Source organism: Thermobia domestica, chromosome 5 (genome assembly GCF_964235325.1).
Source record: "Thermobia domestica chromosome 5, izTheDome1.hap1.1, whole genome shotgun sequence".
In the NCBI taxonomy this organism is placed as follows: domain Eukaryota; kingdom Metazoa; phylum Arthropoda; class Insecta; order Zygentoma; family Lepismatidae; genus Thermobia; species Thermobia domestica.
Window position 1 is genome coordinate 120,020,345 of NC_137458.1, and position 24,140 is coordinate 120,044,484.

At 35.5% G+C, this 24,140-nt stretch overlaps 2 protein-coding genes across 2 annotated transcripts in view; one reads left to right on the top strand and one right to left on the bottom strand.

The window, feature by feature from the left end:
• LOC145686080 (constitutive coactivator of peroxisome proliferator-activated receptor gamma-like) overlaps positions 1 to 24,140 on the bottom strand; it is a 180,699-nt gene that overhangs the window by 113,222 nt on the left and 43,337 nt on the right. The window lies entirely within an intron of this gene.
• Positions 1 to 24,140, top strand: part of LOC145684550 (uncharacterized) — a 108,661-nt gene that overhangs the window by 69,783 nt on the left and 14,738 nt on the right. Inside the window, exons 12-13 of the mRNA XM_081756945.1 lie at positions 364 to 577; positions 1,609 to 1,823. Of these exons, the coding sequence (XP_081613071.1) occupies positions 364 to 577; positions 1,609 to 1,823 (429 nt within the window). The remainder of the gene's footprint in view (positions 1 to 363; positions 578 to 1,608; positions 1,824 to 24,140) is intronic.

Here is a 24,140-nt window from a genome sequence, read left to right on the forward strand (position 1 = left end):
GTTTAATGTCAAAATGTGGCCTATGTGCCTAATACTGCTCAGTGAACAACGGATTATCTAGTATTCACTGTCGAAGTAGTTCATATAATCGCCAGAAGAATGAACGTCCCATCAGTTTTGAAGTAAACTCTGGGCTTTTTACTCAACATATTCATTTTGACACTTAGCACGGAGTTTATACTCAGTCTAAAACTATGCTTATATTTAATTTAATTAATTAATTTTTATTTATTTACTGAAAGATAAACTTCAGTACTAGTTACTTAAAAAATACTGATATACTTGTTTCAATTACTCTGTCGTTTAAATGTGTAACTAAATTCACTCTGTATCTTCATTTACTTGTTTATTTTCTTATTTCAGAGAAAGAGTCCATACTACATTTTAGATATAGGAAATAAGTTATTTTTGAACTATAATTTCATTGCCAAACCGGAATATCTTGCCACCTTAAGAAAGAACTATTTTGCTGATTTGGAGAATGTGAATTTTACGAATTCTGTCCAGTCTGCAGCTATTATTAATAACTGGATAAATAATCTTACACATGGACTTATACCAGAATTGGTCACTGCAGGTAACAGTTTATACTTTTTTTATGAAGTTAAGATAATTATGGGCTATACTCAATCAATTTCTTACAATAATACATACTTGTAATTTAAAAAATAGGATCTTCAGCCCTATTATCACACAGACTCTCACACATATTATATTATATTTTTTATAGTAGACAACATTGTGTCCGTGGGTTTTCCTATTTCCAGCACTCACTTTCTTCCACTATCTACTAATTTATATTTATATAGTTAATCCGTCCCCATTAGACTAAAGAGTATATAACCAAAAGATGTTAAACGAAGTACTTTATTTTACATTCTATATTAGGTGTTCCGGGCACAGCGAACTCAACAAAGGCTTCTTTGCTGAAAATGTACTCCGAACAGTCAAACTAATTGTTTATTCATTTTGGAACTATTTTCTAACGGAAAGATTAACGACTTCCAAGAACTATACATATTGGCAGAGAAGTAGCTGCCACAGAGCAATTTAGTATTACTACTCGAACACCTCAAATGTAATTTCCGAGCGATATGTAACTTTAGTTAAGTTCGTCCTTACTACCCAGTAAGTCTCACGCATATATATATATATATCAAGAAATGGTAGCAGAGTAGATAACTATTCTTGTATTATTTGTTCGTAAAGTTTTGTTATGTTCGTTGTTATTCTACGCAATGGACTTCTTGAATTAAAAGTATTTTCATAGCCATTTTACAAAGTTATTTCTGAACTACAAGATTTTGAATGTATCTGGTGACTGTTTTGGTCCGAAGTTTTCATTCAAGGAGGAAACTAAAACCTATTAGAATAGCATAATCAAATGCTAATGGCACTCTTAATTTGGCACATAAGCTACTTTAACATTATAACTTAGAATTCTCTGAGCTTCAACATTGCACTGCCTTGGTTTCTTACATTTAACACTACTTATACTCATCTCTTAAACTGGGCAGTTTTAGAAATATAGTAGAATTAAATACCCGAAATGTCGAACCATGCTAAAGTAAATACTCCCTTTAATATTATGTGTTTTTCTACTTGCAGATAAATTTTCTCCAGATACTTTACTCTTCATAGCAAACGCCATATATTTTAAAGGAAACTGGGATAGAGCATTTGATGTGGATGGAACAACCGTGAAGTGTTTCTATAAGGAACCAGGGAAATGCCAACATACTTATATGATGGAACATATTGATTATTACAAATACGCTAACGTTGATGAACTTGATAGCCAAGTAGTGGAACTCCTTTATGAGGTAGGGCTAAATATGGATAATGTGTTTTTATTATTATTTTATTTCCTTTTTCTTAATGGTATATTTATAAACGATAAAAACGAACGCCTGTTAACAATGATCCTTTTTTCTTTTTGATTTCCGATAAGAAGATGCGAAATGTTGTACTTTGATAGTAATAATTTGGTACTTCATATAATGATAAATAGGATGGGCCACAGCTAACAAAATGGTATATTAGGGTAAAACAGTGCCAATCATAAATACATGGCGGAATGTTTCTTTCTCTTTCAAATGTGTTTTCACGAAGAAGCTAAATAATTCAGTCAAATTCAAGAAGTGGGTGTTGAAGCTCTGCCTAACTAACTAACTAACTCTATGGCCTATGGAACCCAGAGGTTCAGTGCCGCGTTCACAAAAGCTCTCCACTGACTTCTATCCTTAGCTAATTGCATCCAGTTTCTACTTTGTATTCCTATCTCTGCGAGATCCATCTTAATATTGTCCTCCCATCTGCGCCTAGGTCTTCCTAAGGGTCGTTTTCCTATGGGTCTACCAGTCAAGACTTTGAAAGCGTTCCTACTTTCTTCCATTCTAGCTACATGACTTGCCCACCTAAGCCTCCTAGACTTGACGACCCTAACAATGTTGGGTAAACCGTATAAACTATGTAGTTCCTCGTTATGAAGTTTCCGCCATTCCCCATTCTCGTTCCTCTTGGGTCCGAATATTCTTCTCAGGATCCTGTTTTCAAATACTTTCAGTCTATGTTCTTCCCTCAGAGTAAGCGACCATGTTTCACAACCATACAGAACAACAGGCATGATTATCGTTTTATATATTTTAAGCTTCAAATTCCTCGACAGAATTCGCGACGACAAGAGATTTTGAACCGAATAGTAACACGAATTCCCTGCTTTTAGTCGACATTTAATTTCTTCGTGAATATGATTTTCGTCTGTTAATATTGATCCTAAATATTTGAAAGTATCCACTTTATCAAACGCATTATTTAATATTTTAACGCCTCCACAATTTGCCGTATTACGGTCCCGACGCACTTTCATGTATTTAGTTTTCTCTGCATTTACTTCTAAACCCATGTCCCTGCAAGCGTTTAATAAGATCTCTGCATTTATTTCTACTGTTCTCCTATCATCCCCTATTAAATTTACATCATCAGCATATGCCATAACCTGGTGAATGCTGTTCAACTCTAGGCCCTGGTTGCTATCTTTGATTTTCCTTATGTCGTATTCCAGCACAAAGTTAAATAATAATGGCGACAACGCATCTCCTTGTTTCAGGCCATTTTCGACGTGGAAGCTCGTGGACAAAAATTTTCCTACCCGGACTTTACTTTGAGATTCACTTAAACATATCTTAATTAATCTAATTAGCTTTCTCGGTATTCCAAGTTCTGTAAGAACGTTGTATAATGTTTCTCTCCTAACCGAGTCGTAAGCCTTTCTAAAATCAATAAATAGTTGATGTACCGGGGTATTGTATTCCCACTTCTTTTCGAGTATTTGGCGAATGGTAAATATTTGGTCGATAGTTGATCGATTTCGTCTAAATCCGCACTGATAATCTCCAATAATTTCATCTGCGTATGGGGTCAATCTTGCTAACAGAATATTTGAAAGTATTTTATAGGATGTTGACAGAAGAGAAATGCCTCGATAATTATTACAGTCAGTTTTGTCGCCTTTCTTGTGAATTGGAACAATGATTGATTCTTTCCACTCTTGTGGCAATTCTTCCTTGTTCCAGATAAGGAGAATGAGTTTGTGTATCTTGTTCCACAATTTTTCGCCTCCAGCTAAAATTAACTCAGCCGGAATTTCATCTACACCCGGAGATTTATGTTTCTTCAATTTCTTTATAGCGGCTTCCACTTCTATTCGACTGGGTTCTGGAATATACGGTTCTGCGGTGTGTATCTCCTTTTCTCCACGCAAAGGAGAAGCTCTGCCTAAAGAAAAACCAAATAATCAAAGATATACTTGTGACTTTTTTTTTTAAATACAGACATCCATAATACGGACAAATTGGTTGTCCACGCGAAAACATATGTCCTACAAATAATGTCATTGTTAGAAGACGACAAATAATAACATATATAATCTAATATTTAACAGTGTATGTTTACATATACAGTAATAAATAAATGAATAATATGTTTTAACAGAAAAAATACTAATACACAATAACACACTGAGCAAGGCTATGTGATAATATGTAAAAAACAGTATCACGTAACAGTTTCAACACAATAACTGTGTCTTCATCAGACTTCCACTCCTTCTGGCTGCTTGGGAGTTGGTCATCACTTATATACTCTCCGGAGATCAACTTTTAATTAGGCTCCGCCCCTTCATTAAAAAGTAACACTTGTGTGGCTTTCACTTTCACTTTTTAGCTGCAAACATGTCTAATTAAACGTTTACTTTTTTCGCTGGATACATTCTGTCCTCTAATTATCCTTTATTTTCCTTATTATTTTTTCTTCCTCTTTCTTTCTTCTTCCTTTTCATTTCTTCTTTAAGCAGAATCTTCTCCCATTCTTTATTTATCGAGAAACCTGCATTCCAATTCATCACCTTGTCTCCTGCTTTCATAATCTCCCTGGCTTCCTTCCATTTTCTCACCAAAGTGAAAGCCACACAAGTGTTACTTTTTAAGGAAGGGGCGGAGCCTAATTAAAAGTTGATCTCCGGAGAGTATATAAGTGATGACCAACTCCCAAGCAGCCAGGAGCGGAAGTCTGATGAAGACACAGTTATTGTGTTGAAACTGTTACGTGATAGTGTTTTTTCTTTTTTTCTTTTCTTTTCTTTTTTTTCTTTTTTCTTTTTTTTATACATATTATCATATAGCTTTGCTCAGTGTGTTATTGTGTATTAGTACAAAATGAAACAAGGCCTGATAGAATAGTTACAGAATAAATACAGTCAATAATTAATAGCAACTAACGATATATCTTTTAGCACCGTAAAAATTCATTTTCTCGAAAACTACGCATGAAAATTTACCTGAATATCTAGTTTCGATTATTTCGATGCGATTCGTCGATTGATGTCTCATCTTTGGCCACTATTATATTTAATAGTTTAAGAATTAATCATATTAGCTATTCCATGTCCCATGATCTTGCTGGCTTCGAAGTGAAAAGCTTGATGAAAGTATGCTTCAATATTAGTTTCACCTTCATAGGTGGTGTGATTACGTTACATCATCAATGTTTAAGTTTACACAAAAGTTCATTTTTCTAGATTTTCTCAAAAACGTGACATGAGAATTTGAGCGGTTCGAAAGAAGACAATGATAAGCGTAATTTTTCTAACATTCCAGTGAACTGGAAAAGCAAGTTCAACATTTCCATGCAATGCAATGCAATGACACATACTAAACAAGTTCCCCTGCTATATCCAGATACAAATTCTGAACTTAAACTATCTACATACTATTCTGTGGTTTGATCCCAACAAATCCCACCTAACAGCTCAATTTTGTCGGAAGTGGCGCTTACCATTGTCCGCTCATTTATACTCAAACATATCATTTTGTTTCGCTCAGTGAAATCTCTTGACTGGTGTATGCTATTTTTGGACATTTTGTCCCAACGCTAATAACGTAGAGTCACAAAATACAATTCTTTAACGGACCGTTTAGTAAACTCTTCATAACGGACAAGAATTATTCTCAGTTCATACGTATTTAGCACAGAAAAATTCATTCTGAAATTTGAAAATAAATCTGCTATATAGTACAGTAGACAGAAATCCCTTGACCACAAAATGTCTATGTAGTAAGTCAATGACTTGATGAACCATGATCACAGAACAGTTACAAGCTAAGCTATAATTATTTTCTTTGTCTACAACAGAATATTTTCTGGCGAGAATCTTACAAACTCTTCAATGAGTGATAAACGATCATGGAGAGCCAATCATTCCATTGGAATGTGCATATAATCCCTACAATTTCGAAGATAAAGAAACAAACGTCGTTAGTTTTACGATCAAGTTTCGATGATAAATAATTTCGCTCTTCTGACCCTGTTTCAAAAACATCTTCACTAATACGAATACTGAGTACAAGATTTTGATACTAGCCCATAAAATTTATAATTGATGTGTAATACTGTATATTCCATGCGATTACCGTTATCTAAATCTGTGCGATCGCGACTCTGTGTAACGGAACCTCTCATTTTTAGATAAATAATTATGCCCCATCCGTGTCCGTTACCCACAGACTTTTTTTTTTCTCTTTTTTCCTTATTAAGAAAGTTACTGGAACACTTCGCTGAGGCGTAAATGAAAAGTTACTTAAAATTACGACGAAATAAAGTAACTTAAAATTACATAGATTATTCTCTAATTTATAGATACAATTCCTCAATCGAGCTAAACTTTCACCATTCATGTCTCAAGCTTGAATTATTGTGACCATTGTCACTCCGTAAAACGGAAAGGAAAAAGAGGAAAATATTGCAGGTGCTCGGTGAGATGAACAAATTTGAGAGAGGCCAGAAATATTATAAGCTGAATCTCAGTTCAATTCGGTGAGGATTCCGGCGATATCAGTCAATTAAGTGATATTTCGTAATAAAGTCACTATATAATACTAATAATATAGGTTTAGGACATAGAAGCACATACAATGATCGAAAATTGCTCAACCATTATTTTTGCATATGATTTATTATTATTTCATGATATGATTTATTATTTCATGTTATTTTAACGCAAAATTTTTAATTATTTAGAATACAATCAGTAGCGAATCTTTAGGGAAGTCACTTCAATATATATATATATATATATATATATATATTAGGGATGGCCAATTCCGGAATTTTTACTTTCCGGAATCCGGAAAGTAAAATCGGAAAATTCCGGAATTCGGAAAAATTCCGGAATTCGGAAAAATTCCGGATTTCGGAAAAATTCCGGAATTCGGAAAAATTCCGGATTTCGGAAAAAATCCGGAATTCAGAAAAATTCCGGAATTCGGAAAAATTCCGGATTTCGGAAAAAATCCGGAATTCAGAAAAAATCCGGAATTCGGGAAAATTCCGGAATTCGGAAAAATTCCGGATTTCGGAAAAAATCCGGAATTCAGAAAAAATCCGGAATTCGGAAAAATTCCGGAATTAGGGAAAATTCCGGATTTCGGAAAAATTATTTTTTCTTTTTGTAATCCTAAGAATTTTGTTCAAATGCAAACGAACAAATTTTCTTTTTGTAATCCTAAGAATGTATGATGCAAGTTAAGTTGAAACTTACATCCTAAAGTATACACTACTCAATCTTCCCATGGTTAATGAGATGTAGTCCAAAAGTACGATGTACTCCTAATATTTAATTTTTGTTTTACTGTGATATTGTCCAGAGGTAAGACATATATCACACTGAGATAAACAACTTGACATAATGAAGATGTTATCATACGTAGTTTTCCAGAAAATCGTGAGAAACGATTTTTTATGAAGTTAAAATATGCGTCGCTTGTTGCCAGTGTGATGCAATTGATAACTTTTATGCTGGAATAGTCTTATTATTATTATTATTATTATTATTATTATTATTATTATTATTATTATTATTATTATTATTATTAATCGTTTATGTACTGTAAAAGAAAAATATGAACCGTTAAGTAGTAGATTTTATCTGTTGTTTTTTGATATCTTCTAACAGTAATAACAAATTGCTTGTAAATACGCAATGATTATCAAGGACAATGGCATATTAATGTAAGGTCTACTCTGCAGACTAGCAATAAACAATAAACAATAACAGATAAACAATAGTCCCCCCCCCAAAAAAGTAACTAACTTGGGCACGTCAGAATATTCGCGAGAATATAGGGACGCATTGAGACTAGCAAAAAACGTGGTGTTATTATTACTCAAAGGGCCGTACGATGGAGGCTTTAACGTTAATGTTAATGGCACCAATGAGCACTTACTTGCTCTAACGGTTAACCTCATTTTTGAGATGATTCTTAGAAGTGGGCGTGTTGGCATGCAGTTGGAGTACTAACGATTTGCGTCACTATCGAACACTAACGTAGCACTATCGACGTTTAAAGTCGAAATTGGAGTCTGACATAAGTGGCTTGTCAACTTCACGGACATTATATTTTCCTTGAATGCGAGAATTTTGCGCCCGGGAAATTTGCGCCCTACCACAAAAATAGGAAAAAATGCGCTCGCAATATATTTGCACTAGGATGTTTGCGCCCTACCCCAAAAAGAGGGGAAAATGCGCCGGCTATATATTTGCACTGGGATGTTAGCGCCCTACAATTCAACTTCTTATTGTATTGTGTAAAGTAACTTCCACTCGCACTTGAACTAGGCTTGCCTCTCATCGTCTCAGTGAGTTACTCCATCCGTTATAATATTCCGAACAAATGAAAAAAATACAATTTTCGTTCACTAAAGGGCAATCCATACAAATACAATTTTTCATTATACTACAAAATTTACAATAAACGTATAAATGACTGATATATAATTATTTATTAATATAATCAAAGAGTATAATTTAATCTACAAAAGGCTGTTTGGCTCTACCCAGATATCTCTGTTCACAATCCTTGCGAGTTGTTTGGCTTTTCAGGACACAAAATATAGAAAAGAAAATGTAAAATGAATGTAAAATCAGTTCAGTAATATTATCAAGAAAACTATGTACAGTGTGTTTACTTGCTGGAATTACACTTCAAACACACAATTGCGTTCAGTCGTTCTTTCAGGAAAAATGTTCCGGGGGGCACATTTAGTATTCCGGAGGGGGGTCACTGCTGGTGCTATTCTATTTATTATTATATTATAGACGTATTTTTTGGTCTCCTCCGAGGGGGCACTCTGAGAGCTCTGGGGAGGCCAGTGTTCCCCCAAAATCATCTCTGGAAGAAGCAGTGATTGCGTTGATCCGTTGTGTTCTTTTGGCTTATATTGAAGTTTATTCTCCCCTTATATAGCCACAATGAAAATAAATCACAAATGGCATGGTTGTGGGGGGAGGATTGTTTATGCTGTAATGTCAGCCCCTCCGAGGAAATGCGTAAGCTCCAGTAGGTTCTTTTATTTCGCAGGGCTCAAACTTCCCGGTGGAGGTACATCGCAGGCGCAAATTTCCCTGTTCTTGAGGTAGGGCGCAAATTTCCCAGACGCAAAATTCTCGACACCGTTCGAATGACCTCGGAAGACGATATCTTTTTCAATACTTTTTTTATATTCTTTTACTCGAGATTTCTTCATAGCTTCTTATTAAAATACTTACTAATATATCCTCATTTTATTGTCCTAACCAATCAATATGGGTATGTTGTCAGTAAAATATTTAGATTGATCGAGCCTCTGGTGTGTAACCACAGTATTTCATATCATGCCCCCATTAGAAATCTTGGCTAAACGAACCAATATATATTGCCAATAAAATAGTTTAGAATGATTGAGCCCCTGGTAAATAACCACAGTATTTCGTGACAGACTCCCCCCCTTCCTATTACCATATTCTAGCTACGTGCCTGACTCAGCTAATTCTCTACATTCTTTACCAAGCACACATTTTCTAAAGCGGAAAATGCTCTCTAAATACCTAAGCTCATTACACTCTTAAAAATTTCCTTGCTCAGAAATGAGAAAAATGCATGTTCAAAACAAAATAAGTAATTTTTACTCATATTTGAGGAAAAATGTCTCATTATTTCCGAATGTGTTTTCATTTATGAGCTCAAGGCAAATTTTCAGGTTCCCATTTATGAGATTTTCTCACTTCTTAAAAATGAGAATGGAATAGTGCGTGATTTTCAATATCATAGATGATTTAAAAAACAACGATAACAATCTTACCGAAATAATATTACTACGTTTTACTAGGGAGTAATATTATTAGGGCTTAATTACTATTCAGGGAAGGAGATAAAGGATTTCAGCTGTAGCAGAATGCGAATGGATATGAGTACGCAGTAGGTGATGCAGCTGAGGTGGCGTATGAATACACGTCATGTGACAGCGGCGAGGAGCAGCGTACATATCAACTTTCGAACGTAAGTTTGGGTGAATTGTAAACACTACCATAGACTAAAAGTTATTGTAGTATACTGTAGTATAGTAAAAGTACTGTAGTGTAGAACGCTGACCCCCCCTCATACAGGTTATATAGGCTATAGCAGTCAGGTTGGCTCTTTATGTATCAAAGCTCAGTACTCAATTTACATAATAACGAGTGCAGCAATAACAAGTGAAGGCGGGTTAGAGCCCCGTAGGACACGTTGTTTTCTATATTACAATAGAACGGGGAGGCATGTCAATGTTTTACACCCTTCGTCATTCGTTATAATGTGCAAAATAGCTTATGTACGGAAACAAAGAATACATAAGTCATCTGTGTAGTTAGAAACAGCGTTACAAAAGTGTGATTTATTATTATTTAATTGTAATACAAAGGTACTTTGTACTGATCACCTAGCATAGCTTGGCGCCTCCGTTCTTTCACTAAAAGTAATCGTTTTAATGACACGCGTTTGCTGGTTATTTATGACATAGCACTGTACACATTTGCTCTTGATTTAACGTAGAGGCTGCGGTAGCTCAGTGGTAGAGCGCTAACCTCTGGTGCGATGAGGCCCTTGGTTTGATCCCAGGATTTCCAGCTCGCGGCAAGTGGGCTTGCTGGTGGATAAACACAGTATGCATGGGTTTTCTCGGGGTTCTCCCATTTCTTCCCACTTTCTTCATTCCACTATTTTTTTCATTCTCATCATAATCGTCTCCTTTAGCCTATCCAACACAACTGTGGGAAGTAAAACTCAAAGATTTCATTTATTTTTTTTAACCTAACGTCCCAGAATTGTGCTCCAAGGCTAAGAGAGACAGTGATAGAGATGGATAATAATGGTGTAATGAAAATGTGGACGTACCTTTCTTGGCAGTTTTTGCATGGGTTTGTGACCTTGTTTCCAATCTGAATTGAATCCTAGCAGTGGAGTTTCAGCACATTTATGAGGGGCACAAACTGTCGCATTCCCCTGCAGTAATGAAGAAGGTGGAAGGTAGGGGGTGATTCCTGGAGCTCCGGACCTTCCCCGAAATCGCTACTTTTATGTAAATTTTATCTAATTTTAGGTACAATTTTACATGTTTTAATACAATTTGTCCTCGTATTGAACTTGGAGCATCTCTGAAATAAATTCCTGCGTGCGTTTCTTGTAGGAGGAAACTGAAAAATCCTGGAAAAACCCACGAACACGGTGTTTCTCATGTAGGTAACTTTTTTATGGTAGAGAAGTAGGCATATTGGACTGCGATAACTCAGTGGTAGAACTAAACTCCGATGCATGGGGTCCCTAGTTTGATTCCACCTCCGTCAAGTGGGCAGTGTGAGTAAACATACCGGTATTATGTATGTTTGCTCGGGATTCCCTCACTTTCTTCATTACAGCATTTTCGCTCATGATCATCATAACGTCTCCCTGAGCCTCGTAGCATAAGCGTGGGACGTTACACTCCAGTAGAAATTGTTCTGTTATTCTGAAGTAGACAGATAATTCTTGAATCTGAATTATCAAGAAGTTGGTATAATGTTGGATCAAACGGGACAATCTTGAGTAAATCACGTCGATGAAAAAGAAAAGTCTTGAGAAAGTGGACAGTGATGAAAAGAAAAATGTTAAACTGTTTGATGCAGTAGGAATAAGTAACGCACCTAAAATACAAGTCATCGTGGTATTCGTGGAATTTTCATGAATTGAAGTGAAGATTAAAATGTTATGTTTTAAAAAAATATCTATAACTGTAGGTGTTTATTTAGTATAAATTCTGGGTGTACTAATAGTTTGAATTTTTTTGCAGGTTTATATTTTGTTTATATTCTTTTCCGTCTTCTCGTATTTGAGAACCCTGTTTCTGTGCACCGTTTCTCGCTTTTGAGGGAGATATTTCTCAAATCTTTTTGAGAAATGTGTTTCTCAAAATTGGGACAATACTTCTCATTTCCTCAAATGTTACTTTCTCAATTTTAAGAAAAAATACACTTTTCTCAAATTTGAGAAAGAATTTGCACCCTCAGAAATGAGACATAATTCCTCGCATTTGAGTCATTATTTCTCAAAATGATTTGAGAAAATCGAAATCTCACTTTTAAGAATGTATTACTCGGTGCACAGATAAGAAACGGATGTTCTCAAATACGAGGAATATTTTCTCGAATTTAAGAAACCATTTTTAACAGTGTATTTTCAGCAGATGCACAAACTGGGTAACATTCTATCTACATGAATGTTATATATGTCGATTACTGGAAACCGCTTCTCGCTATCTATTACCATATTTACTATATGATGATTAACGTTAAAACCGGAAATGGTTGATTTGTACCGCTTCCGGTTTGAATATTACATTCATCAGGGAACTCGATTCTTAACTATTGACTCTGTACATCATGGCCAAAATTGATTGGTAATCCATCAGATAGTTCTTGAGACTGTTTGTTTCACTGACGGACAGAATGAATATATGGCTATAGAGTTTTGATAAACTAAATTCGTTAATGAGTGATGATGGAACAAATATAAGAAAGGGAACCAAGAGTACCACCGGGAAAATTTTCGAACACAAAATTAGCCATCGAAAACCCACATGTCCTGGGTTAGAATACCATAGATGAAAACTCTACCACTGAGTCATCAATCACCCGCTTATTAGTTTTGTTAACTATTATATTAATATAAATTAATGAATGCCTGCTTATGTTAATTATTGAACAATTACATTGTATACTTCGTAAAGTCAAAAATTATAAATTTGTATTTACTGTACATACAATGAGCGCAGAAAGTGTTCGTACACCTATGCTATTGAAACGAGAATGCCTGCGAAAAAGAAACAGAAAATTTAAGAAGTGTAATAACACACACAATATGAATAATGAAAACTAAGCTTTATGAATATATCAATAAAGAACCACAAAGACAAGTTTAATGGTTAGAAAGTAAATAAATTCCGTAGAAAATGTATAGAGTAGACGCAAAAAGTGATCGTACACCTGACGTACGAATACGAAACAAAGATACCACAACTGGGGTTCACTAGTGTTCACCTGAGTATACACCTCTGTATAGCATGACGAGTAACAGAATGAGTTTAGTTGTGAATAGGAGTGAAAAAACTGCACGGTGGGCTGTCGAAATGGGAAGCAACCGAACAGAAACAAATGAGGAGACAAGAAAAGTAATTATTAAAGTGCATAAGAAGGGTAAGTCTTTGAGAAAGATAGCAAACCTCAGGGGCAGATCCAGAGGGGGGCGATCGGGGCCATCGCCCCCCCCCCAAGAGGAAACTTTCTTATTTTATATATAAATAAACCCATCCATAACAAGTTTGGAGCTCTTAAAAGTAGCAGTATTACTGCCGACCGCCCCTTCCCCAGAAGTCCGTCCTGGATCCGCCCCTGTATAGAGTAGCCACAATCGAGTATTTTCCGCTGTATGTTTGGAGTCGTTGTCTTGCTGAACAATAAATTGTTTTCAAGAACCATCTTCTGCGCACTAGTATGGAGATATTCTTTTAATATGTTAATATACACTTTGTGGATCATCACTCCATCGATAAGGTGAAGACGACCCACTCCTGAGGCACTCATACAACCCCAGACGAGCACGGACCCTCCTCCGTGTCTTACTTTAGGGACGAGATTTTGAGGATTCATCTCTGTATTCACCTTGCGCCATACCATACGCCTCCCATTGGACTCGATAAAATTAAATTTACTTTCGTCCGAAAATATGACCCTATTCCAGAAAGAAGCCTGATCCCTTATCTTTATACTCTTATTCAAACTTTAGTCTCTTTATACGATTTGTCTTGTTCACCCAGAACATTTTCCTGGCTATCCGACCATGATACCCTGCAAATATTCCGCACTGTACTGGCTGATACTTTAACACCGCGTGTTTCCAGATCCGTTGCCAATTGCACAGCACTACTTTTTGGAACCTTTTTTCTTTCCCTAATAATGTAACGTTTAACTTGTTCACTCAACACTCTTGGTCTTCCAGTTCTTTTTTTTATTATTATTATTATTTTAAATTATTTTTTTTATGGTTTCGCACAGTGATAGAAACATTATACATCGCAATTATTGTTTGTACTGTTGAACGAGGCCTGTCTGCAAGGTTTGCCAGGGGCGGATCCAGGACGGACTTCTGGGGGGGAGGGGCGGTCGGCGGTAATACTGCTACTTTTAAGAGCTCCAAACTTGTTATGGATGGGTTTATTTTTATATAAAATAAGAGTTTCCTCTTGTGGGGGGGGCGATCGGGGCGATCGCCCCCCTCTGGATCCGCCCCTGACTCTATAATGCCTTGAAACAGCTTCGCACACCTCCCCAATCCCCAGACATGAACCCCATAGAACATCTATGATCTGTTCTGGAGACAGGAATCAGAAGGCACAGCTTGTCTACTAAAGAAGGCCTAAGAAAAGCTATTCAAGAAGAATGGGACATAATCAATCCCGAAGCTACAGAACTACGAACTACTACAGGTGAAATCAATGCCACGAAGACTACAGACAATCATTAACGCACAGGGTAATCCCACAAAATATTAAATAACGTAATATACTTTATAAGCATTAATTCAAGCATAAGTGTACGGTGACTTTTTGCGTTTACAAAAAAGGAATTCTCTCTTTTCTTCTGAACAAAACAGTGATTGTGTTTGTTTGGCCTTTCTCTTGTATATAGAAATAAAATGTATGAATGTGTAGTCTTAATTCTGCTTATATATATATTTTCCACCTCCCGTTCTCATGCTAGCTGTTTTCAATATAAAGTCTGCACGGTGTACGAACACTTTCTGCGCTCACTGTACGTATGTTGACAATAAACGAATGTTATTAGAATATTTGTTGAGATTTATTTTCCTTCACTGCCTTTCGCCTGGTTAGAAAGTAGTTTGCAGTGCTTTGGAGCAGCTGCAGGTGGGAACGCGATAATGTTTGAGACATACCGGCGACTTTTTTGTGTGTGAAAATAAGACCTTTCTCATAAAGTAGTAAATAACTGCAGTAGCAATTGTCTACGTAAATGATAAAGACATATCCAACTACAAGAAATTAATACAGTATATATAGCCTATTCATTATTGTGTTTCTCTTTTAACAGCTATTAGCTAAGGATGGATAATTCCAGAATTTTTACTTTCCGGAATCCGGAAAGTAAAATCGGAAACATTCCGGATCTCGGAAAAATTCCGATTTTTTCTAAATTCCGGATTTTTTCCGAACGTCGGAATTTTTCCGAAATCCGGAATTTTTCCGAATTCCGGATTTTTTCTGAATTCCGGAATTTTACTGAATTCCGGAATTTTTTCGAAATCCGGAATTTTACTGAATTCCGGAATTTTTCCGAAATCCGGAATTTTTCCGAATTCCGGATTTTTTCCGAATTCCGGAATTTTTCTGAATTCCGGAATTTTTCCGAAATCCGGAATTTTTCCGAATTCCGGAATTTTTCTGGATTCCGGAATTTTTCCGAATTCCGGAATTTTTCTGAATTCCGGAATTTTTCCGAATTCCGGATTTTTTCCGAAATCCGGAATTTTTCCGAATTCCGGATTTTTTCCGAAATCCGGAATTTTTCCGAATTCCGGAATTTTTCCGAAATCCGGAATTTTTCCGAATTCCGGAAAGTAAATTTTCCGATTCCGGAAAACAAAATTTCCGGAATCCGGATTCCGGAAAATTTTGGCCATCCCTAATATATATATATAATATCGCTACAAGCTAAGGGAAGAAAGCAGACCTAATTTACTAATTGTGTATAGACCTTTCTTCCCTTAGTTTGCAGGGTAAATTAAATTTTTACGCATGTGACTTCCCTCAGGAGTTGATTCTAATGCAACTATATTCATAATAGAAATGACTACAAAAATTCTCCATATTTCTGAGCGGGAATATCGTTTCTTCTCTCTGTAGGACTCTTCACGTGTCATCAGAAAGAGATAATTGAAAATGATTTTAACTATTGAGTAAAGTCTATTTGGAATCTCACGACTGAATTTTTAGCAACAGATTTATAGACATATTAAAAAAAAAAAATAAATAACTCTACACACTACTTCTAAAGAAAACAGTAAATATAGAATAGATTGTATCAAAAAGTACTTCAACTCCAATGGAGTCACGATTTCATTTTGTTTTAAGATTTATTGTCCGATAAAGCAAGATGTTTCTGCTAAACGTACCATAATAAGTCACGACAAAGTTTACGAAAGATTTTTCACGTATCGTGAAATGTCTTACATGACTTTTCTATTTTTAATTGTATATTTATGTTTTTAAGCACCTGCTAATACACTAATACTCTTGTGTTGAATGGTAATACACTATTCAATAGAACAGTGTAAAATTAAAAGACGTGAATACTACGTAAAATAAAGGAATATAGCAGCTGGCTAACACGGACGAGCGGTTTAAAGCATCAGGCTGGTGATCGCAAGACCTGTGTGTCGCCAATTCCGCTCAGGACATATATATTATCCTTTTACTAATCATTTTATTATCGTAATTCATTTCTCGTCATCTCTTTTAACTTAAGACGCACAACCAGAAGACGTAAAAGTAAAAATAAAATATATAAAGTAGAACATAGTATCCTTTTTACCATATTTTGTAGTTAAAATTACTCTCTTTTAAATTCCGGCTTTTTTAAGGTAAATTATAGACTTTCAGTCAAGCGGCTACCATCATCCCTATTTATCGTAGGATCATGGTTCATACCTTGCTTTTCTTCACAACAGAGCAAACTTTTAAATGGTACCATTCACATTTCCCTATCATGTCCCTGAGGCGGAGAATTTTCATAGAAATTGGGATTTTTCTCTAAAATATTTTTTTTTTTATTTTGAGCCCCCTGAAACCTCCCTGTGTTAACGCAGAGACCTGAAAATCAACTGAAAAATACCAAGGGATGTACTAAATGTGTGTACCAAATTTGAAGCTTCTATCTTCAAGGGCGGGAAAATATTTATCCATAATCCCCACAGTGGCCCAGATTAACGGAAAAGACCATCTCAGGTAAAAAAATTCCTGAGACATCCATATTCATCCTAGGATCATGATTCGCCAATCGTTTTCTTCAGAATAGAACTGTCTTTCAAACGGTACCATTCACATATCTCCATCATCTATATGAGGCGGGAAAATTGCGAAGAAAGGGATTTTTCGTTAAAATATCCCTTTTTATAAAACTTTTTTCCCTCTGGACCCTCCCTGTGTTAGCGCAGAGACCTGAAAAAAATCTGATAAATACTACTCGGTGGACTGAATGTTTGTGCAAAATTTCGATCTTCTAGGTAAAAAAGTACACCCGCCAAGAAATAATAAAAATAGGCCCAACAAACAAAACTTTTTTAAAAGTTATGACGTCATCACCTTCTATGTCTCGACGCAGAAAGGCGTGAAACTACACGTAACGTGTTCTACAATGCCTCTAGACTTAAAAAAAAAACGAAGTAAAAAGCTTTATTAGTTGTTTTTTAATGGAATAATGAAGACACTACTTTAGTACCTAAAAATAGGTACTAGAATTCCAAAGGGCTAAGCAATACTGGTTATAAACAAGAAAATATCGTCAACTAATAGTGTGTAAATAATAGTGCTTAGATGGACTACTACTTCCGTACGTTTAATATCGGAGTAGCCTGAGTTAACATATTTTGTGATACTTTACCCTAACATACCAGACAACTGTTACGACGGAATACATTAGTGTTTTTTTTCTTTTGACCCTTATGCAGTTACTGATTGGTTAGTTAGTTTGGAGTTTAGCACTTATTCTCAGTACCGAATCTATAGTTTAACAGAAATGACGATGATAATAGAAAGTACCTTGCAGATAATAAACTGACAGAAAAAAAGAGACAGAGAGAGAGAGGGAAAGAGAGAACTGAAGGATTTGTAATTAAAATATCTGCATGGTCTATTATTGTTATTAGATTTCCTATATTTTAATATAAATGCATTGTTCACGTGAGGCGTTCCGAGTAGAGGGCAAACTCGACAAAGGCATGTTTTCTGAAACTGCATTCTAAACAGCCAAAATAATCAACTGTTCATTTTGAAAATTTATTTAGAAAGGGTATGAGAGACTTCCATTTACGTGAGCTGGTTGTCACAGACCAGTTTAGTATTATACTCAAATACCTCAAATATAATTTACGAGCGTTCATATTGCATATAACTGTTGTTGATTTCATCTTACTACCCGAAATGCGTCATATATACTCCTATTTACAATTTTATTCAAGGTTTTCCACTACTTTTCCTTAGTTTTTGTAAATATAATAAAACCTCTGATAACAGACACCGACAGGACATGATAATTTGCCCGTAAATGGGAGGTGCTCGTTACAGAGAAGTTACACAAATTTAGATTACTCACAGCTCATGTGGTAACTCTATGCAGTATACAGTAAATATGAGTACATTACCTATAAATGTAAATTTCGGCTAATATCGAAATAGCATACTCAGTGTGCGAATTACTGGAGGAATTTTCGAAACAAGGTAAGAGAAGAAATATTCCTCGTTGAAATTTTATCATAAAACTAACGATGTTTGTTCCTTTGAATCTAAAGTTTCAGGGAAAGATTCAAGTCTCAAGAGGGAGTAGAGGGGAGTTTTCATATGCGGATGGAAATTCTGCATATAATTCTTGATCATACAACTCTTTCTACGCGATTGTCTTCGCTCACTTTACTCATTTGTCTCACATCCAGTCGACTACGATTTCGATCAGAAAGCAACTTATTGTGGACAGAGAAAAGAAGAATGTTAAGTTTTGCTTGCAACTGTTTTCTGTGGTGGTTCACCAGGTCATTGACGCATGACAACATTTTTCGAAAGGGAATTTTCAATGTACTGTATTGTATCCCAGACCTTTCAAATTGAAGAAATTATTTTCTGTGTTAAATAACAATGAACAAGGACCAATAGCTCTCCGTTATTTCGAGGTTAATAAAAGGTTAGGGAGATAAGAAAAATGTCCGTGTCCGTACCTGAGAATCCTCATACAGAGGAAAATACTCTCGTATAATGGTACACAAACTTGCTGGGAGACAAATATCTGCCCGTATTAAAGCAGTGTGCATTAAGCGAGGTAATACGAACATTTTCGAGAGTAAGCCGTTAAATAATCACAAAATACTATTCAATTAACTAACGGCTGTTTTCAAGACTTTCCATACAATGCAGAAATTTAAGTGACACTTATTAAGACGTTACAAATTATCCACCTAAAAATCTGACCTATGAGAAAAAATGTGGAAACAGTTTTCCGTTAAATGAACAACATTTTGTAGGTACTATCTGGCTCATTTTCTGAATATGTTATATTCTTTATTATTCTTAAGGTCATGGGCGGCAGTAGTAGTCCCCCCGTTATATTGAGCCGAGTCAGCAAAAATTTTTGTGACGTCATAGGTCAAAGGTCAATGACCTTGGCCCGGGGTCAATGACCTAGGGGTACCTAGGACCACCCCCTCTAAATTTTGGCAGGGGTACAATGGCCCACCCCCTAAATTTTGGCAGGGGTACATAGGACCACCCCCCTTAAATTTTGGAAATTGCCAAATCTAAAAATTTGGTATGGTAGGGTAGGACCATAGTATGTACCTCTATCAGTATTGGGGGTCTATGTCGTTCCCTTTCATGGGTAAAAAATTGCCAAAAATTCAAATTTCGGGGGTTTTTGACCTAATTTATCCCCTTTGATGAGGTGTTATTACCTTATATAGTTATATAGGCGTATACAGGGGTCCATTCCCTTTCATAAGACATGGGTATATTGGTGCACCCCTTGAAAAATTTGGGAGGGGTACCTTGGCCCACCCCTTAAATTTTGGAAATTGACCAATTTCAACATTGGGTATTATAGTACAGGACCCTAATATGTATTATGATAAATTTGGGTGGTCCACCTCGTTCCCTTCTAGGGGTACAAAATTGCCAAAATATAAACGTAAGCAATACGTAGTACCACGTGTTTGGTTTTTGGTCGATTTTATCCCCTTTGATGAGGTGTTATTATCCTATATAGTTATATGGTTATGTATAGGGGTCCATTACCTTTCATAAGATATGGGTATATTTGTGCACTCCTTTAAAAATTTGGGAGGGGTACTTTTGCCCACCCCTTAAATTTTGGAAATTGCTCATTTTACATATTTGGTATTATACTACAGGACCCTAATATGTATTATGATTCATTTGGATGGTCCACTTCGTTCCCTTCTAGGGGTATCAAATTACCAAAATATATAACGTAAGCAATACGTAGTACCACGTGTTTGGTTTCGACATAAGTTATCCCCTTGGATGAGGTCCTATTACCTTATATGGTTATATGGTCATGTATAGTGGTCCATTATCTATCATAAGACATGGGTACATTTGTGCACCCCTTTAAATTTTTGGGAAGGGTACCTTGGCCCACCCCTTAAATTTTGGAAATTGCCCAATTTAAACATTAGGTATTATACTACAGGACCCTAATATGTATCATGATAAATTTGGGTGGTCCACCTCGTTCCCTTCTAGGGGTACAAAATTGCCAAAAATATAAACGTAAGCAATACGTAGTACCACGTGTTTGGTTTTTGGTCGATTTTATCGCCTTTGATGAGGTGTTATTATCCTATATAGTTATATGGTCATGTATAGGGGTCCATTACCTTTCATAAGATATGGGTATATTTGTGCACTCCTTTAAAAATTTGGGAGGGGTACCTTGGCCCACCCCTTAAATTTTGGAAATTGCCCAATTTAAACATTTGGTATTATAGTACCGGACCCTAACATGTATTATGATAAATTTGGGTGGTCCACCTCGTTCCCTTTTAGGGGTACAAAATTGCCAAAATATAAACGTAAGCAATACGTTGTACCACGTGTTTGGTTTTGACCTAAGTTATCCCCTTGGATGAGATCCTATTACCTTATATGGTTATATGTATAGGGGTCTATTCCCTATCATAAGACATAGGTACATTTGTGCACTCCTTTAAAAATTTGGGAGGGGTACCTTGGCCCACCCCTTCAATTTGGAAATTGCTCATTTTATATATTTGGTATTATAGTACTGGACCCTAATATGTATCATGATAAATTTGGGTGGTCCACCTCGTTCCCTTTTAGGGGTACAAAATTGTCAAATTTTAGTACAACCACGTGTTTGTTTTGGCTCAATTTATCCCCTTGGATGAGGTCCTATTACCTTATATGATTATATGGTTATGTATATTGGTCCATTCCCTATTATAAGACATGGGTATATTGATGCACCCCGGGAGGGGTACTTTGGCCCACCTCTTTATTTTGGAAATTGCCCAATTTAAACATTTGGTATAATAGTATAAGACCCTAATATATATTATGATAAATTTGGGTGGTCCATCTCGTTCCCTTTCATGGGTACGAAATTGCCAAATTTTAGTACAACCACGTGTTTCGTTTTCACCTAATTTATTCCCTTGGATGAGGTCCTATTACCTAATATGATTATATGGTCATGTATAGGGGTCCATTTTCTATCATAAGACATAGGTACATTGATGCACCCCGGGAGGGGTACCATAGCCAATCCCTTAAATTTTGGAATTTTTTTAATTTAAGCATTCGCTATCATAGTACATGACCTCAATATGTATCATGATAAATTTGGGTGGTCCACCTTGTTCCCTTTCATGAGTAAAAAAATGCCAAAATATAAACATAAGCAATATGTTGTATCACGTGTTTGGTTTTTGGCCCAATTTATCCCGTTTGATGCGGTTCTATTACCGTATATGGTCATATGGTCATGTATATAGGTTCATTTCCTATCATAAGACATGAGTACATTGATGCACCCTTTAAAAATTTGGGAGGGGTATCTTGACTCATCCACTCAGTTTTAGAAATTGTTTTAATATAAGCATTTGGTATCTTCGTACAGGTCTTCAATATGTACCACTATAAATTTGGATGGTCCACATCGTTCCCTTTCATGGGTAAAGAACTACCAAAAATCAAATTTCGGAGATTATTGACCCCTATTTAGCACGTTATATGGTTTATTACCTTTATATGTTTATGTTCTCTTTTAAATTTGGGAACTATAAAATAACATAATTTGGTAAACGTTTTCTAGGACCCATTGGTGTTCCTCTTATGGCCAAATATTCAAAATTTAAAGGTTATTGAACGGCTTTATTATTGAATAACTACAGGATTTATTACTTTTTCATAAGACACAGGTGTATTTGTGTACCAATCTTAAATTTCGGGAGGGGTGCATTTCTTATTGTCATATCAATAATTGGTAATTGTTCTTAAAATTGGATAGTATTTCATTCATTGGGTAAATCATTATGATCACGTGATCAGTTATTGACCTATGATGGGATTAGGAGTCCAGGACATTGGTACATTTAAACTTTGTAGGATAATTTGAGAATGCGTCATTGGTATTGATTATTACAGCCAAATATAAACGTAAGCAATACGATGTACCACGTGATTGACCTTGATGAGGTAGTGTACAGGGATACATAGCTAACCTTATTGAATCTTATGACTCATAGTCTTAAGGGAATACATGCTACAACACTGACAAAGTTATTGTTGATGTAATTTGATTGGTTGATCACTATCTTTCGTGCAATCTGATTGGCTGATCTCTATCTTTCGTGCAATCTGATTGGTTGCTGATTTTCAAAGCTTTGCTGCATTCAGTTTTAAGTTTTGTTTAACATTTAAAAATCTTGGTTTCGTTCAACATTTTGCACTCACTGATAAATATGATCAAAACCGTTTATTTGTTAATCGAATAGTTAAAAACCGGATAAAGTTTGACGGTTAACCGTGAAACGTAAAATTTTTAGTTTGACATTTTTTTGTTTGAAACTTTTTGTTTGAAAATTCTTGCTTTCAAATTTGTTTGAATTTTTTGTTTCAAAATTTTGTTTGACATTTTTTTTGACAACTTTTGTTTCAAAATTTTTTTGTTTAAAAATTTTTCGTTTGAAATTTTTGTTTGAAATTTTTCGTTTCCAAATTTTTTCGTTTAAAATTTTTTGTTTAAAATTTTTTGTTTCAAAATTTTTTCGTTTGAAATTTTTTGTTTCAAAATTTTGTTTCAAAGATTTTTGTTCTAAATTTTTGTTTCAAAGTTTGGTTTGACATTTTTAAAAGTTTGTGCACTCATTAGTAAAGAACCGGAACTGTTTAGAGCAAAAACCTTTGACAACATTGTGGTGCAATAGTACACGTCAGAACCTGGGGTTGTACTTGAAATGAAAAAACACAATTCATTGAAATGGATCATTTTATTACACTCCACATACATCCATACCAGATAGTGGTTCTGGATATTGTCGATACAATGTATTTTGAACTTCTTGCACTAGTTTGTCTTTAGCATATAATTTTAATTCCAATTGAAGTCTTTTAAGATCTAATGCAATATCAATTGGTGGAAACTCAATGTCCATTTGATCACAAATAAACTGTTTATCAATACAGGTATGCACTAGCCGGAACTGTTTAGAACAAAAACATCTGGCAACGTTGTGGTGCAATAGTACACGTCAGAACATGATAATGCAACGTCATCAGTTTTGCATCATCGTTGGAGTTAGTATTCATGATAACGTCATCATGGCTACTTGTCTGCAGTTTCTAAACACACGTGATGTGATGAAATCATTTACCAAGATTACTAATTTACAACAGAATGTACCTTATAGAATCTTAGCTAGCCAAATGATCCCTACAAAGTTTGGATTAAGAATCGTAGTGAAGCTTGAAAATGATAAGAATATAATTTTACCAGCAAGATATTTACCCATGGAAGCATCAAAACAAGAAGAACTGCTGCGTTTCTTAAATACTGGATCTGTATCTTTATGTTACAAAGGATTCTTGGGTCGAAGTCATCAACTTGAATTTAGTACACAGCCGGATTCGTCAGCAAATCATGAATTCAAACGTCAGACATAGTTGTATGAATTTGGTTGGTCAGCATGACGTCAGCAACTGTGATGAAACCATGAATTCAAACGTCAGCACATGACGTCAGCAATAACTATAAACCAGCAAATACAGTGTCAGCTCATGAAATCATTTGAGCAAGTGCTTTTCAGGAGGAAAGATGTGTACTTCTAACGATAAAGAGTTCATCTTCGCAAGCTATTATCCAATAAATATATTTCAAACAAAACATGTGATGATTGGTATCAGTGCTAGAACATTTGAACCTGTGATTCGATTGGGCA